Raw genomic sequence first — 17,079 nt, 5'->3', positions numbered from 1 at the left:
TTGGTAGGACCCAAAAAACCATGCCGGCATTACGTATTTTTAGTTAAGGACATGAGGCTGCCGGCCCAAGCCCAACACTGCCAGCAAGTGGGATCCGCCGGCCCGGCTAAAGTGTCGCCGGAAAAACATGTCAACAAATTAAATTCACAAGTTTTCTTCTCTTCAAGACGATCCCCAAGATTCAGGGTTAGGTCTAATTATATGATCACCTTAGTTCTTATCAAATCAGAGTCAATATAAGATTTTAAAATATAATAATAATAATGACAAAAGCAAATTTATTTTTTGTATGGAAGAAAAATTTATATGTTTAATGAAATGTTCATGATAAAAGGACTATGGTCCTTGTTAGTGATATGGAGTACACGTTTCATTCTATAATTTTACAACACAAAAGCGATTGCAGAGACTCTTCTTAGAAATTTAACAGAATCCAATTAGATTACGTAATAATGAATCTTTTTTTATTTGCATAAAATTTCAAATACAAACTGAACAACAAATGCAGATGTTTAGTTTAGCATAAACAACACTGGTATAGCAAGTTATGCAATATTATAATAAATTGTGATTCAATAAGGTCTTTTCGATATCATTTGTTGTTTTTCAAGATTAAATTTACTTATAACTCGGATATATAATGATCAATGATTGATACATGTGTAACCTTTTTTTTTATAGGGTTCTAACATGTGTAACTTTTTAGTTATTACTATTGTTGTAGGAATTATATTTTTAGTTATTACTATTGTTAAATTATTATTTTAATTGCTGTGTCCTAGTTGTACCTGTCCTAATTTTCTGAGAGCGTCGTGTCCCCGTGTCGCGTTCCCGTGTCCGTGCAACATAGGTTCTAACATGTGTAACTTTTTAATTATTTCTATTGTTGTTAATTATAATGACTTGCCCCCAATAAGCAACTAGAATGAAAAGGTTCCAAGGCTTCCAAGTCAAGAATGGTTGGTTGAGGATTGAGACAAGTTAGCACAATATGTATGGTATAAAATAAATTAGGGGTGCTCAATTTTCCACCAAATGGCTAGCTCCCAAGACCAACCCCAATACAAGGTCTCAATGAACCCAACTGTTTTTGGTATTTAAAACACAGGATCTTAGGGCATGGCTTTCACACACTCATAGAAACTTAGAAAGAACGTCAATGCACTATGTCCAAACAAATCTCCATTTTTTGCAATCTAAATCTCAACCTAACTCACTTGAACCCAAATTTATCATAATTAGCAGCATATATTAAGGGTGTTCATTTTTTCAATTTTTTTTTGTTCACTTACACTTCCTTTTGTTTTTTATTTTTATTTTTACTATAACATACAAGAGAGTGTAAGTGAACAAAAGAGGTGTCGGAAAATCAATTCTCTATAATAAAACCCATGATGAAAGAAGTGAGTGATTGAGTGAGACCAATCATATTCATATGCAAGGCTGACTGGAGAATGAAATTAGTCATGATGACACTTTCCCCTAAAATCGTGACAGGATCAAAATTTTATGTCTTCTTGTGCCTCATGTATTTTGGACCAACCAAATAAAATGGAAGGTAAAAGGCATGTCATAACTCATAACTTATAAATATATCCCAGTACTAGGTGACCTTTTTAATAAACACATTGACATTTCTCACATTGTTTTGTCTGCTGGTTCATCATAAAAATGAAAAGAAACCCAACATTTTATTAATTGTCATTTGTCCCTCTAAACTGTGTTCAAAACCATAATCAACCCTCAACTATCCTAAAACTTAGTTTTAGGTTTAGCTCCATATGCCAGCTTTTTCAGTTTTACAACCCACCCAAGGACCCATTGGCAGTCCATATCTCACCCTAAAGGACTTGTTAAATTATTATGTCTGTGTATATATCCTCCTTTAATCTCGCCCTAAATCTAGCATGGATGAGCTACTATGCTAAAAAGATAAGCTAAGATGTTGGTATTGAAGCTTTGATGTTCTTCTTTAAGGGGCCAAGATTATGTTATCATAAACTACTAGGATGGTCCCTAAACATTTAGATTGAGTGGCTAGGGGCTTATGCCTAATAGCCAAAGTCATTGGATTGGACAACTCAACTCTCCTCAAGTCATATCATATTGTGGGGAGAAAAGGAAGTTGATGAGTTGTTAACCTAAAAGAAAGGTGATAGATTCCAAGCTTAATAATATTGTGTAAAATATTATATCAAGTTTCGATAAAACATGCTTATAAGAATCTAATCAAGTAGCAAATATTTTGGCTAAACATGGTCATTCTTTTTCATCTACGCGTGTTTGGTTTGGAAATTTTATAATGGATGTTTTACATAAGTTACATTGTGATTTATATGATGTGAATATCACTGGAGGGTGTTATTTCTTTGTAATGTTTGTTTCTTGACTATTAAAAATATAAAAAAATAAAAAATAAAAAAAAATGGGTTCAACTCCAATTCACACCAAGTTGAAAGCCCAAACATAAAGTTTGATTGCTAACCCACAAACAAAGATCAAGACCCAAATCTGGTTGGGTCAGCCCAAGCCAAAGTTGTTATGGTTTCCAATGCTGGTTGGGCCCAAGCTCAAGAATGATGATGGTGTCCAAAACAAAGCCCAATTCACATATATGGTGTATGACGAAATTCTATAGTGAGAGTGTCATGTATGGATTTATCAGCAGATATTTATTTTAATATGATCATTTCATTAAACTTAAGTGAAGTTACTATTCATAAGAATTATGTACTAATATAAAGGTCCACATCTATAGTCCACATATGACAACGTCACCTTAGTAGAACAACTTGTAGTATTCATTCAAAAAACTTAACTTTACTGTCAATTGTTCATCCAGAAGCCCAATTAAAATGATGATTGCACATGACAAAAATGAACCCCATAATCTTTTGTAATTAATGACTAATCTGTTCTCTTGTGGTTCTTGTTGGCCATCTTACAGAATCCCTACCCAGATGGGTCAGTTAAATTTGCATTATTTGACAAAATCTGGACCCAGATTTTAATCTTCAATATTTTGGGTTGCAAATGGGGGGAAAAAGAAAAGGTAACGATAAAATAGTACTGTAGCTGAGCTGTAGGTTCATGTCATTTTGTGGGGAGAATCATTGGGTGCATTTCCATACTGGGCCGGTTTCTAATGGTGGAGCTCCACAGACGCATTTGATGGGGTCTCAGCAATTAAAGAAATCCTTTGAATGATTATGAATAATAATGATGGCAAATGAAATAATAAAGAAAGTAAAACTTGATTAATTAACTCTTTTAACTTTATTACTAAATCTGTTTATAAATGCATATTTCAGGCAGGTTATGATTCTCCATCAGATTTCGACGTTGGAAATGCATCTTACAATATAAAAATAAATTAAATTAAATTAAATTAAATTTTATGCTTCCTAAAATGGGATTTTAAATGATTTGGCTTTCCCTTTTTGTATCCCAATATAAAATTGGGTTTTAATCTGACCAAAATAATTTTTTATTTTATTTTTTGTTTTAACTTAATAAAAAAATAATATTAATTTTCGTAGGATAAAAAAAAAAGTAACTCTTTTGGGGGGCGCTTTTTGGGGTTAAACAACAATCAAATCTTGGCAGTCAGGAGCAGCAGTGACACAAAATATACCAAACTTACAAAATTTATGTACGAATAACGGCCCGGAAAGCAGAGGGGTATTTTGGTAAGTCCAGGAAAGGAAACCTCCAACGGGGAGGCCAAGTTGCGCACGCCGTAAGAAGCAGCGTTTTCTCTTCTCGCAGTATAAAAGTTTTGGGTGGAAATAAAATAACATATAAAAGAAAAAAATAAAAACGCAAGGAAAACAAAATATATACAATTTTTTGGACCATCTTCCATTGTTTCCGGTGCTCTCTTTCTCTCTCAGGTACCCACCGCGCACCTCCTTCCCTCTCTCTCTCTCTCTCTACAATTTTCTGTTCCTCTGTGTATGTATGTATAGGTATTTTATCTGTGTATTTGTATGAATTGGAATTTGATTTTAAAAAATATATAGGCCAGCTCTGGTTTTTATTTCTGTGTTTTTAGCGATGAATTATTTTTGATGTTTTTGTTTTGATTTGATTCTTCAATTGGGAATTTGTTATATCCTTGGAGTTTTGTTGATAATTGGTATAAACTCGAGCTCAAAAAAAAAAAAAAAAAAAAAGGAAAATGAAAGACGAGAGGGGAGATAATTTTTCTAAATGGAGAATGATGTTCTAGGTTTATTTTTTGTTTATGGATTTTGGTGTGGCTGAAAACAATTTGTAGGAAAGCAAATCTGGGTTTTTCGTTTGGATTTTTAATGCCAAAAATAGCAGATCGGTGATAGGAAATATTTGGTTGGTTGTAGCTCGGTTAATGGGTAAGCACGAAAAAGAGGAAAAGAATTGGGGACGATTGAAATTTGATTTGTTTTAATTGGATTTTGGAATCTAAAATTGGATTAATGTGGACTTTTGGCTTTTTTATTTTGGGTGCAAGGAGCAGATGGTAAAGGGAGGGAAGGTTAGTTCCAAGCGAAAATTTACGTCAAGAATTCAGTCGAAGTATAAGGATTCCGATGATTCGGATGAGGATTATGTCATTTCAGATGAAGAAAATGAAGTTTCTGACGATTTGGAGGAGGATTATTGTTCTTCTGTGAATGGAGATGCATCAGAAGAGAGCTTTGGGAGTTTTGTTGAGGAGGAGGAAGATGAAGAGGAAGTGAAAAAGGTGAGAAAGAACAATAGACCAAGAGCAAAAAAGGGTTCAGATGGTTTTATTGTGGATGAGGAGGAGGAAGAAGACGAAGAGGAAATGAAACATGTCAGGAAGACAGTCAGATCAAAAGTTCAAAATGGTTTTTCTGGGCGGCAGAAAAATGGGGTTAAACCATCACGAAAGAGGAGAAAGGTTGCATATCAAGAAGCGGAGGATCAAGATTATGATGATGAAGATGATGATGACGATGAGGAGTTTACACCAGATGAAGATGATTTTTCAGAGGTGGAAGAAAAACCGGTGGTGAAAAAGAAGAAAACTAATGTGAAAGTGGGCAAGCAGCGTTTGAAGAAAAAGGGTCCTCTAAGAGGTGAAAAAAGTAGAAAATCTGTGGCCTCGAAGAAGCCTTTGAGAAAGAAAGGTAGAAAAGGTCAGGCTGCGAGGAGGAAGGTAAGATGTGATGATGATATTGAAAATGATGGTGATTTTATGGAGATTAACCTGCCTGTGAGAGAAAAGAATGAGAAGAAAAGGGTTAGGAAAAGGAGGAGATGTGTTGCACCGTCAGATTCAGATTTTGTGTCTTCTGGATCATCTGATTATGACTACACCATATCTGAGGAAGAGAGAGAGCAAGTGAGGGAAGCCAAGGAGTTGTGTGAAAGCTTGAAAACTAATTTGCGAAGTTCATCCGTGTCTACTAACATTCAGGAGGATAGGCTTGTACAGCAGCCAAGAAAGCCTCCTAGAAGGAAGGGCAAGGAGAAGATTGAGCAAGTGAAGCTGGAGGCGGGAAAGCAGGTCTGTGGAATTTGTCTCTCAGAGGAAGATAAAAGAAGAGTGAGGGGAACACTAGACTGTTGCACTCATTATTTTTGTTTTGTTTGCATCATGGAATGGGGAAAAGTGGAAAGTCGTTGCCCATTGTGCAAGCAGAGGTTTAAGACGATCAGTAAGCCTGCAAGATCTGCAACAGGAATTGATTTGAGAGAAGTGGTGATACAGGTCCCTGAGCGTGATCAGGTACCTTATTACTTGTTATGTCATGCTTTATATTGCATTCTGTTTGCTGCTTCTTCTTCTTCTTTTTGTTCAAGTGGGTTTATTTCTTTATGCAGGTCTATCAACCAACAGAAGAAGAACTCAGGAGTTATCTTGACCCTTATGAGAATGTGATATGTACGGAATGCCACGAAGGTGGGGAAGATGGCCTCATGTTACTGTGTGATGTATGCGATTCACCTGCTCACACCTATTGTGTTGGTCTTGGGCGGGAAGTACCCGAAGGTAATTGGTACTGTGAGGGTTGTAGACCTGTAGCTATGGGATCCTCAAGTTCACAGGCTCAGGGTCGGTTGTCTGATCAGAGAACTACAAACAACATTTTGTCTAATAGACAATCACCCGTTGTACATTTTGATGAAGGCTTAGAGATAGATCTTAATTTGGTGTCCTCACCTCGTTCGCATTTTACTCAAGCATTTGGGAATCCATCATCCCCCAGAGTTCCTGTTGGAGGTTTTCAAGCAGCCTCCCCGGTGTCTGGGGCTGGGGCACCAACTTTATCAGGGAGACGCCTAATACAGCGTCATATTCAACAACTCCTTTATGCTAATAGAACGAGTTACATGGCCAGAACGGAGAGGAACTCGTCTGATAATTTGAGTAATGATTTCTTAAATTCTCAAGCTGCTCAGGGGAGGGAAACAACAGTACAACATACAAGGACAGACGAAATGGAGGCATCTTACCATACGTTCTTTGAGGAGAGATTACAAGAAAATCCTTTAGCACAAGTGCAAGATAATGATTTCCTTTCTTCAACATCAAGCCATCAGAGAAGGCAAGCAATCCAGGATCCAACTGCACCATCTGCTGATAGATCTCTCAATGGAGCATTATGGCCTGAACTTACAGGGATGAATTCAATATCAGGTTATGGGCAGTTCCATCACATCAACAGTATACCAAATATTAGATCTGATGGTGGCATGCCCCCTACCCCTAATACAGCTATAGAACAGAGTGATTTTCACAGGGCAAAGGAACAGCTGAAAATGATGGTCAAAGGCCACTTGGATAACTTGTCCCGAGATATTAATTTAGGTATGTGAACTTTCAAGTGAGTTGTATGCAAACATCACCTAGTTCATTTTGGACTGATTCCGACAGAGGCATTTCTTCATTGATATGTGAAATGCCTTCATCTGAATCCAGCCCCTTATTCTTATGATTCTTATATGTGAGGCAGCCTTAAGTGCCTAGGAGTATTTCTGTACTTGACGAATAGATTTTTATCTACTGTTCCAATGGGAATGTTCAAACTCCTTGTATTCTTGTGTTTCAGACAAAGGAACTTTTAAGGAAATTGCGAGGAGATCAACGCACACCATCTTAGCTGTATGTGGGCGTGAGCACAGAAGCAATGAGGTAGTTGCTGTGTCTCCTCCATCAACCTGCTCCCACGTTGAATTAACGATGGGTGGAAAGACAAGTCTGATAAGAGGTTGCTGTTCATCTTGTTTTGAATCTTTTGTAGGGGAAGTCGTAAAGAGGATCCTGGATACGAAACTACAGCAGTGGTTGAGATTAGGTCTTTAGGTATTTGATTCAACAAGTGTCATTCTGCTTCCTCCCTTCCATCCCCATTTTGTTGTTAGGAATTTAGACAATTATTTGTTTAGCTTTGTTTATAGATTTGACTCCCACTGAGGTAAAAAAAGACCCCCATTCTTATTCAATCCCATTACAGTAATTGTTTAGATAGGCTAATTCAAATGATATTTCTCTGGGGAATTTGATCCCACTACACTAAAAATGCTATGTATCTGTCTTTTCCCCAATTGCTTTGCAGCCTGATTGTTATTATTCTAGCTGTCTATGCTATTGTTAACTTTTTGCCTTGTCATGGCTCATGCAGTTACTATTTAGGAATAAAATAATGCTTTTGTCGGTCAAGTGGTTAAAAGTAGTTACTCTTGTATACGGGATCCTGAATTCGAATCCCCCTTTCTAATATGGATTCTATCAGAAAAATGATGCCTCTGGTGATTAAAAAGTGACAGTGGGTGAATTTAACAAGCTACTTATTCATCACTCACGCCACCAGCCAGCCTTTTGTTTGTCATCCAACTCGACCCTCCACTAAAGGACCAGCATCACCAGGCCCACGCTCAACAGCCGGCCCCACCATGTCAATGCCACTAATGTTTTTTCACAAACAACTCAACTGTTCTATCATCTATATTTCCAATGTGGTCCTTTTCTTCAACTGTGTGAAGTAACTGGCTCCATATGTTACATATCCCCTCAATTATGCTTCACACCCACCCATGACCCATTCCCAATTAAACAAACTTTATAGCGCCATTTGTTTTCTAGTTGGTAGGTGGTGGTGGAGATGACTGCCTTTCCCCAAATCCCAATCCCAAACATGTTTTAGCCTAGCCATGTTTGGGGCTTAAAACTTCCAATCATTTTAGTTCGGTCAAAATTTGACTAAAGTTCTCCATTTCTTCCATCAATACGCTGCCTAAGAATTTGGTTTACATGTTAGAAAGATTGGGTTACCTAGAAAATAGACTACACCCTCACATTTTAGACACACCAAACGTTCAATTTTCTACTTCTTGTCCCATCATTCATTCTCAGCCTTAGCTTTTTTATTTTATTTTTTATTTTATATATTTAATACAAGCGATAACCTAAATTATAAGAAATGAGAATTTCTCACACACACACAACTATGCTTTTCCACTGAGCTAAACCCCATTGGCAGCCTTAGCTCATTCTTAGATCAAAAAGGAGGAGAAAAAGAGGGGGTTGATGGAGAAGCTTGAATAAAATTGCTTGGACAAAGTGCAAAAAGGAACTTGAGGGGCGAAGCACGAAAGAAAATATTTTCTTCTTTTTTTTTTTTTTTTCTTTTTTTTCTTTAAACTAAATAACGACCTGAAAATAACAGATGATATGAAAGTTTGTTCAGGCCTATAAACTAAAGTTCACATGCCAGATAATTACACTCGATCCTACAACTTATTCATTCCATACACTCTTTGTGTTCAGTACATTTGCATACTCGCTACAAACCAACCACGGAATGCAGGTGCAGGGGCTCTCTCTTGGTTGTGAAAACTTCACTCCTGCAGCAGCCTAATGGAAACTTCATAAACCGTCATCAAGAATGGTGGACAACAACATCCCCTGAACAAACGCACATCTTTTTGTCTTCTCTTCCTTATCTTTGATCGACAAAGGAGGTGACGGCACATTTCTGTGACAAAAGAACGTGTTAGACCTAGGATATTCAAGCATACAAAGGGGAAAAAGTTTAATAAAACAACTAAGCCCAGGTTGCATATGCAACAGAATGGAGGAATTGCTGCTCTTGGTAGAAATTTGACACTATATTGTATTTGCAATTGTGTGAGGTTTTATGATTTTTTCAGACATGTAAGTTATGCATGATATAGTTTTCTTAAAAGAAAAATGCATAGTTTAGCATAAAGCCACAAACATATGAACAGAACCAGAGTTTGTGTACATTACCCCTTACAAGAATGCATTATTTTTTCTTTTTTTTCTTTTTCTGTGCATGCCTACATAGTGTATGTGAACCACAACCCTTCTCTAAACATAGTATACATATAAGGAGTATTAGCTAGAAATCATAATTGTTTAGGGCATCCAGCTTGAGCATGAGGTTAGAAAGCCATAATTAGAGCATGCTGGGGAGATAGGTTTTAGATGTCCATCAAAAGCAGTTGAAGATTTAATAACGTACCGTTCTGACAATCTCTCATCTATGCTTTTCTTGGCTGAGCTCGTTTCAGTTGAGAAGTGAGGCTGAACACTGACGAAATCATCCGCCATAGGCAAAATGAATGATGACAACAATGGATCAGGCGCTGCATTGGATGAGGAAAGTATACAGGAAGATCCCCCGAAAAGAGATTGCAAATTGCCTTCCCGCAGCTCTTTCCTCAACAAAGATAGAGTTGAATGAGCTCCACCATTTCGGGTCTTCCTCTTGCGCTGCATGTAATTACTAGTTAAGGAATTCAATCATTGGGTGAAATCTTCAATCTGATCAATCTTATATACAAAACATAATAAATCTCAGAACTATGATGAAAACCAAGAAGAAAACTGCTTAATATGACTTTAAGTCAGAAATGTTCAAAGAAGAGAAAACAAAGTGTAATTTGAGCAGTCATCATCAAGGCTACTTAACTGACCCTAATATGAGATTTACATGTTTGAGGTCTCCAACTAGATTTTGTGGAAGGTGCTCACAAACAGGGTGAGATAAACATGGAACGCTAAGAACAGAATTAAGAATTATGTGGATAATGGAGTTTGCTCTCGTGCAAGAAATGATAATTTACTATAACAATTAAGGACTCAAACCATGTCATTTAGCATATTTTTCAGACTCCATAAAAAGGTTATTTTGAAAGGGATGGCATACTCAAAAATTTGCATTGAATGACAAAGTTGACTATGACAGAATAAGATAACACATAAGATCTGCAACACATAGCAACTCAAAAGAAAAGGATATTTTGAATATGCTTCCATGTTGTAGCGTAATATGCGCAACCATATCAACTCCCACCCTCATTGCACAAACTGGGCACACCTGCAGATAAACAGTGGCACCATGAGTAAAATTAAGCTCAAACAAGACCCATCCTCATTGAAATAAGATAAGATGTAACATCTAACAAATAATATATCTTAGCAAGGTCACATAACTTGACGAAGCTAGCTACATAATTCCCACCAGATCACTACCTTATATTTCAAAAAGAGAGAACTGAAACCATACAAAATTTTTAAGGCTAAAATGCTAACTGTTTAAGAATCTGGGATCAACAAGATGAACCCCTTGATATTAAGAACCTGACTGGTTTTCAAATCAAGGATTTGGTGAAATAGAGTTAAGCAAAGGTTGTATTGACTTTTTTCTCTACTAAAATGATGCTTGGAGATGATATACTTCTTTATAAAACAAAGCATTTTCTAGACCTCTAAGAAAAGATAAACTTAAGCATCGAGGCTTTACGATTTCAATCTATATGCACCAAACAATTAGAATTTATTCACTTTAAGGTTGAAAGTTAGAGAAATCAGCTATTGATGGATACGGAAGAGAATTCATACCCCATTCTTGGCCTCCACTGGGTGTTCTTCATCGATGTGGCAGCACAATCCTACAATATCAAAATACTCAGAGCAGAACGGGCATGGAAATTCCTCCCTTATATCATCATCTCCATCAAATTCTTCAAACCCCATGAACATATCTGCAGTTACATAATGCCATGTTTCAATAAGTGCAAATCCATAAACATTGTAAAGCTGATTGACTGGGTCTCAGCATCGAAAAACCCAATTAATATGTCAACAAAAAAAACCTCATCAAAGAAATAACACCACAATTATGATACTTCATTCCTTAAAAAAAAAAACATTTGACACAGTAAAACACTGAAGAACAACAGGATTTGAAGCCAAGTAGTTGGATTGAGCTCAGGTTATCATCTCTATTTTATTTTCGTGGGTCATAAAAAAACTGATAAATGGAAATATTCAAGCTTTTTATTCTTATCAAAGAAAAAGAATCAAGCTTCTCATTTCTCTCCTTTACCTTCATATAAATTCTACATATTAATGCAAAAAATATGTAGGATGAAAATATACAAACAAACAGCAGCATTAGCCTAGGCGAGCTCCCTTATATCCTAAACTTTAAGCAACACAAAGAAAAATATATAAATTCAGATTAAAAAAAGCTTTTTTACATAACATTTCATTACCCACCAAACAAGGCATTAAACCAAAAGCAACAAGAAAGAAAAGAAAATAGAAATGGAAACAAATGAATGAGCTAACCAGATCGAGATTGAAGAGCGTTTTGATAACGCCTAGAGGCAGTGGAAAGACGAGCGCTCCAGGAATCACCGTCCATAGCTACCCTTTATGAAATTTAAGGAAAAGGAAGAGACTTTGGGATGCGATCCACCTTGGCTCTGATCTCTCAGATTTAGAACCCTAGGAATGAACAATTGGGAATGAGACAGAAACAGAGACAGAGGCAGATAGAGATTGATATGGAAGAAAGGAAACGGCTTTGGGGTTGAGCTTGAGGAATTGAGGCTGATGATGATTGACGAAGGTGGTGGCGGTGATTCTGGCGGAAGACGAAGATAAAGAGGAAGAGGAAGAGGAAGGAGCTATTTAATCTCTACCAGTTTATTTATCTATCTATATCTATCTATTATGGAATACGTATACGCTGTATATTTCTGTAATTTTAGTTTTTTATTTGTTGGAGGAAAAATTGGAATTTATTGGAGGCAGAAGAATTTTGCGGTGAATATGACAAATGGCCAATAAAATAAGAGAACAGTGACGGAGAGAGAATGGAGAGAGAGAGATTGATAGAGAAGGGCTCTCTCGGTCCTTTCTCAGCGGCTGGCACACACCGTTTTACAGCTGAACCTTCTCCTGCTTGCTTACCGCTCTTCTGTGAGTTTTCAATACCTCCATTTTCACTTCGGTAGTTTTCATGACGTGCCACGTGGCCTCATACCAGAACATAATAAACCAAAAGGGTTAACTACAAGTTTGCCCTCATAATTAAGAAAAGATAATATCGATAATAATGTTCCTTAAAAATAAGACATATTATCTGATTTTATTTTTAATTTTGTTTAATATGAAAAAAATGTGAATTTACCATATTATTTTCATTTAATTACTCTTCTCCAGAGACAAATGGTTTTCTCTCATAGGCGATTGTGATTTGTTCTGATTTTCCTCCAACTATCATAGGCGATTACGTCTCAGCGTTGGATCTCTACCTGCGTTTTGACGTCGGATCTCTACCACCATCTTTTTTGCGGTTTATTTATGTTCGGAATAAGTCACAGAGACTATGTTCTCTATGAGTTTTCATCTCTCCTTTTGTGAGAGCTTTTCACCTCTCCTTTGTGAGAGTTTTTTATCTCTCCTTTGTGAGAGTTTTATTTGTATTGTTATGACTTAGTTTTTTCAAGCTTTGTTTATTTTTGATTATTCTGAGTTTGCAATCTTAATTGGGATGCCTATGCTAGAGTTTATTTGATCATGCGTGATCGTTAGTGGAGGCGCACTAGATTGTCTTAATTTTGTTGTTCAACCGTTCCGTTATTGTAATCGCCCTTTGTGGCTAGTTTGTTTTGGCCCCTTGTGGCTAATGGGTTTTTTGGCTGAATTATGAATGCAATCCTAGAATTTCTCAAAAAAAAAAAAATAATAATAATAATAACAAATGACATTTTCTGATTTTAAATATTTTATCATTCTCTGTCTTTTGCTTTATATATGTAGATGCTTTTACCAAATGTCTTTCTAGAAATGTTCATGTGTCAAGCAAGTGACCATTTTTGTCAAGTCTTTCACTATTGGTCTTTCCTTTCATGTTCAAAAGCTTAAGATCAACACAAACTTGAATTAATTAGTTAGAGCAGTGTGTTCGTACTCCTCACATCAAAGTTTAAATCATGTAAATTAGAGTAATTTAAACTATCGCTTGTATTTTAAAATAATAATAATAACAGAAGGATCAACTTGGGATGAAAAAGAAGTTTGAGAACCGAACTGTAAAAGTTTAGGAGAGAAATTTGTAATTAAATCCTAACAAAAAGTGGAAAAACAAAATAACAAAAAAAACTAGTTAACTACTCAGGCCCAAGACCAGGCCCAAGGCCCAAAACCCAAGCTCGAACGCGAAGAAGACCCGCGGTCGTAATTGTAACACCGGAAACTGACGAAACCTTAAAAACAAAGTTAAACAACGGCCTGAGCCTACCACCTACCTTTCTAAGTGTCTCACCAAGACCAATATATAAAGCCATTTCCAAATTCGCCGGGGCACGTGACTCGCCGTCCCGGATCTCCGATCACGTGACCTCCTCCCAACCCGAGAGAGGACTCGTTAATTTTTCTCTCTTCTTTGTTCACCTCATTTTCATGAGAAGGCGCGAACCCGACTTCTTTGTTTGTCCGTTGTTGGATCCGTAGATTTTGTGCGTCCGAGTCCGAATCTGAATCAAAACTCCCATGGCGACGAGGAACCGGACCTTGCTTTATAGGAAGTACAGGGATGCGTTGAAGACCGTCCGTGCTCCGACGAGCTCGTCCGCTTCGACGTCCACCAGCTCCGGCGGTGGTCCGGTCATTGAATTGGTCAGCACTTCGCTTCTGCATCCGAATCGGTCTTATGCTCCGCTCAGTACCGAGGATCCCGGTAATTCAAGGTCTCAATTTCTCCCTCTCTCTCTGTATGTAAATTGAATTGAATTTCTTTTTGTTTAATTTGAGATTTAATTAAAGTTAAGTTTGGGAAATCTGATTGGGAAGGGAAGTGTGTTTTACTTGGCTGGTTAGATGTTGAGTTTTGGTTTACGAGAAGAAGATAGATAAAAAATAGTAAAGAAATGAAACCTTCAGATTGTGGAGAAAGCAAAAGCCTTGAACTGAACTGTGGTAATGCATGTTAGGTGACACTGAATTCTGACACATAGATAGGAAATTGAACACCGGATTATTAGATCAGAGCCATTAAGGCAATCGATGTTGGATGGATGATCAGTAGCTACTAGCTACAAATGCACAATTCAAAACTGGCTGGTAAGGATAGACTTATGATTGCTGGAGTTGAGGTCCACGAAGATATGGTATAACCGTATATGGTTCCCTGAATGTGGGATTTTCATATTTGACTTACGTGAGTTCTCGAAATGTTTTGGTCCTCCTTTGATCCTTCTAATCTGTAAGGTCTATGGAAAGCCTTGTAGATTAGTTTTATTAAGTGTGAGATGTCAGGTGCTGCAAGAAATGGGGAATGAATTTTGTTTAATGAAGAACATTATCAAGTCTTCTTCTTACTAGTATGCACAGGAAAAAGCAATAAATAGCTGCAAGTATGGATGTTTCTTTATTTCTGAAGTATGACTGTCATGTGTTTTTATTGCTGCAGTAAGGGTGCACTTACTGTTGGTCTACCACCGGCATGGGTGGATCTATCTGAAGAAATAGCAGTAAATGTGCAGCGTGCAAGGGTAAAAATGGCTGAGCTGAACAAGGCTCATGCAAAGGCTTTAATGCCTTCATTTGGAGACGGTAAAGAAGATCAACGCTTGATTGAGGGTCTTACGCAAGAGATAACTAGTCTGATCAGGAAGTCTGAGAAGAGACTACAGAGACTCTCTGCAGCTGGGCCTTCTGAAGATTCAAATGTTAGAAAAAATGTGCAGGTATGACTTAAAAGCCATTAGATATTTTTGTCAGTGTAGTGAGTCATAAGGTTTTCCTAACTTGGGTTTGTTCTAGAGTTTTACACTCAGCTTTATATATAAAACAACTTATCCCAAAGAACAGCGCTAATGTCTGCATGATTCTTTTGCAGCGATCTCTTGCCACTGACCTTCAGAACCTCTCCATGGAACTTCGGAAGAAACAGTCAACTTATTTGAAGCGTCTCAGGCAGCAAGCAGAGGTCTGAAAGAATTTTTACCTTTTAACGATTCAAGACAATGGATAGTTATGCTTCATAGCTTTGTTTTAATATTCTGTGGTTACTTTGGCTTTGATAATCTAATTCATGCATAATATTGCCATTTTCTTTTTGGAACTTGGAATTGTATTTTCATACATTCATTTTGTATACTGAGGAAAAGTGTGTGACATGCCTTGGTATTGAACACTAAGTTAACTTTTTTAGTTATATTATTTCTAACATTCCTTTTTTGTTTTGGGTGATATAGGGTCAGGATGGGGATGATTTAGAGATGAAACTAAATGGAAATAGATCCAGAATGGATGGTGACGATTTGGATGACATTGGTAAGCTCTCTCCTCTTTATTATCATTTTTTCAAGATCTTGTCGATCATGACAAGTATGAGGACGCACAATTCCCTAGACCATGTATCTGTAGTGTTGTTCAATAGATCAAATGTTGAATACATTTTTTACCTTAGGTGAAAATAATATGATAATAATACACATATCCTGTCAGATGTTTAATGAGCGTCAGATGGCCAAGCTAAAGAAAAGCGAAGCGTTCACAGCAGAAAGGGAAAGGGAGATCCAACAGGCAAGTGAAGATATTTACACATGATCTTTGTTTTGACGCTGACCCAATCCTTCATCATACTTCTTTCAGGATTGACAAGTACTATTTTCCCTTTCCAATAGGTTGTGGAATCTGTGAATGAGCTTGCTCAGATTATGAAGGATTTGTCAGTACTAGTGATAGACCAGGTTAGTACTCGTGTCATTTCAGTACTTGAATTTTCTCAGAATATCAGTCACTATCTAAACATCTTTCTTCAAACAGGGAACTATTGTTGATAGGATAGACTACAACATTCAGAACGTAGCAAGTACGGTTGAGGATGGCCTCAAGCAATTGCAAAAGGTCCCTTCATCATCCTCTTCTTACATCGATCATTGTACTTCATCTATAAGTTGTTTTTAGCTTCTGTCTCTGTGCTTGTTCTGATGGCATATTATGTTTAATGGATTGAGCTTACAGGCTGACAAAACGCAGAAACAAGGGGGAATGGTGATGTGTGCTACCGTACTCGTTATCATGTGCTTTATCATGCTGGTCCTCCTAATCCTCAAGGAGATATTCTTGTGATCTGAGAGCGAGAGGACAGTTGTTTCCAGATTTTGGTTACATTCTAATTGTCATAACCTTCCCTTCGGACTTCTACACGTGCAAAGATGCTCTCCCTAGCAGAAGATTAGAGGAGTTTTGGAGTGCCCTAGTTAGTTACATATACTACATTAAGTGACTATTTGTGAATTCCTCCATATTTTCTGGGTATTAGTAAAGACGGAGTGGGAAGGGGTAATGGTTCATTAGGGAATGAATGCCGCGGAATTTGTATAGAGCGTAAAATACATGTTGTTCCTTGGGGAAGGGTGTTTTTGCAAAGGGATCTATATTGATTCTTTCAATTTTCATTTGCCGGGATTTTGTGTTTTCATTCCCCACAACTCATATGTGTAAGATGAGGCTTCTCTCTATTTCATTGTTAGTTTGATCATTCAATAAAATAAATTACATCAATTTTATCCAACCTCCTGGATGTATGGCAGTGACGCATACGGGCATGTTACTATATGGCACACCTGAATAATACCATGCGATTGCAATCAGAAGCCTGCTTGCTAACCAAGTTGCAGGACTTCCAAATTTGAGCCCAACCTACAATCTAATGAATTGTGCTTAATCTACACCTTACAGAGATGAATTGTGCTTAATCTACACCTTACAGAGATGAGTGAGTGAAATCGTTGATTTAA

General features: G+C 37.1%; 3 protein-coding genes across 5 annotated transcripts; 2 read left to right on the top strand and 1 right to left on the bottom strand.

Annotated features, from left to right (window-relative positions):
• Positions 1-3,713: 3,713 nt before the first annotated feature.
• Positions 3,714-7,557, top strand: LOC103343852 (RING/U-box protein). Of its 3 annotated transcripts, XM_008247501.3 has the most exons (5): positions 3,714-3,893; positions 4,499-5,737; positions 5,833-6,820; positions 7,062-7,144; positions 7,254-7,557. In XM_008247501.3, the coding sequence occupies exons 2-5, from the start codon at positions 4,499-4,501 to the stop codon at positions 7,263-7,265; spliced, it is 2,322 nt and encodes a 773-aa protein (XP_008245723.1). In that variant the 5' UTR covers positions 3,714-3,893; the 3' UTR covers positions 7,266-7,557. The 3 variants fall into 3 exon arrangements, with proteins under 3 accessions (XP_008245723.1, XP_008245716.1, XP_016652019.1); XM_008247494.2 differs by having other exon boundaries at positions 7,062-7,557; XM_016796533.2 differs by lacking the exon at positions 3,714-3,893 and having other exon boundaries at positions 4,356-5,737; positions 7,062-7,557.
• Positions 7,558-8,603: 1,046 nt separating this feature from the next.
• Positions 8,604-12,249, bottom strand: LOC103343867 (protein DEHYDRATION-INDUCED 19 homolog 3). Its single transcript, XM_008247511.3, has 5 exons — positions 11,612-12,249; positions 10,880-11,022; positions 10,278-10,355; positions 9,498-9,754; positions 8,604-8,987 (listed from the first exon to the last, which is right to left on the bottom strand). Exons 1-5 carry the CDS (start codon positions 11,685-11,687, stop codon positions 8,879-8,881), a joined length of 663 nt encoding a protein of 220 aa, XP_008245733.1. The 5' UTR covers positions 11,688-12,249; the 3' UTR covers positions 8,604-8,878.
• A 1,319-nt stretch (positions 12,250-13,568) lies between these two features.
• On the top strand, positions 13,569-16,853 carry LOC103343877 (tlg2p-like protein a). The gene is made up of 8 exons (XM_089055599.1): positions 13,569-14,019; positions 14,742-15,018; positions 15,171-15,260; positions 15,529-15,605; positions 15,781-15,859; positions 15,961-16,026; positions 16,103-16,183; positions 16,301-16,853. The coding sequence occupies exons 1-8, from the start codon at positions 13,823-13,825 to the stop codon at positions 16,406-16,408; spliced, it is 975 nt and encodes a 324-aa protein (XP_088911725.1). The 5' UTR covers positions 13,569-13,822; the 3' UTR covers positions 16,409-16,853.
• Positions 16,854-17,079: the final 226 nt, after the last annotated feature.

The sequence above is a fragment of the Prunus mume genome, linkage group LG1, assembly GCF_029339155.1.
Source record: "Prunus mume cultivar Tortuosa linkage group LG1, ASM2933915v1, whole genome shotgun sequence".
Classification (NCBI taxonomy): domain Eukaryota; kingdom Viridiplantae; phylum Streptophyta; class Magnoliopsida; order Rosales; family Rosaceae; genus Prunus; species Prunus mume.
The sequence above is the reverse complement of the archived record's forward strand: the minus strand, read 5'-3'. Positions and strand labels throughout refer to the sequence as shown.

Bases quoted from the DNA above. Each gene is read 5' to 3' on its own strand.
- LOC103343867 (XM_008247511.3), bottom strand. From the start codon at position 11,687: ATGGACGGTGATTCCTGGAGCGCTCGTCTTTCCACTGCCTCTAGGCGT. The intron at 11,023-11,611 runs GTTAGCTCATTC...ATGTAACTGCAG, and splicing joins CGCTCTTCAATCTCGATCTG to ATATGTTCATGGGGTTTGAA. The intron at 10,356-10,879 runs GTATGAATTCTC...GTTTATCTGCAG, and splicing joins CAGTGGAGGCCAAGAATGGG to GTGTGCCCAGTTTGTGCAAT.
- LOC103343877 (XM_089055599.1), top strand. From the start codon at position 13,823: ATGGCGACGAGGAACCGGACCTTGCTTTATAGGAAGTACAGGGATGCG. The intron at 15,261-15,528 runs GTCTGAAAGAAT...TGGGTGATATAG, and splicing joins GTCTCAGGCAGCAAGCAGAG to GGTCAGGATGGGGATGATTT. The intron at 16,027-16,102 runs GTTAGTACTCGT...TTCTTCAAACAG, and splicing joins CAGTACTAGTGATAGACCAG to GGAACTATTGTTGATAGGAT.
- LOC103343852 (XM_008247494.2), top strand. From the start codon at position 4,499: ATGGTAAAGGGAGGGAAGGTTAGTTCCAAGCGAAAATTTACGTCAAGA. The intron at 5,738-5,832 runs GTACCTTATTAC...TTCTTTATGCAG, and splicing joins AGGTCCCTGAGCGTGATCAG to GTCTATCAACCAACAGAAGA. The intron at 6,821-7,061 runs GTATGTGAACTT...CTTGTGTTTCAG, and splicing joins GTCCCGAGATATTAATTTAG to ACAAAGGAACTTTTAAGGAA.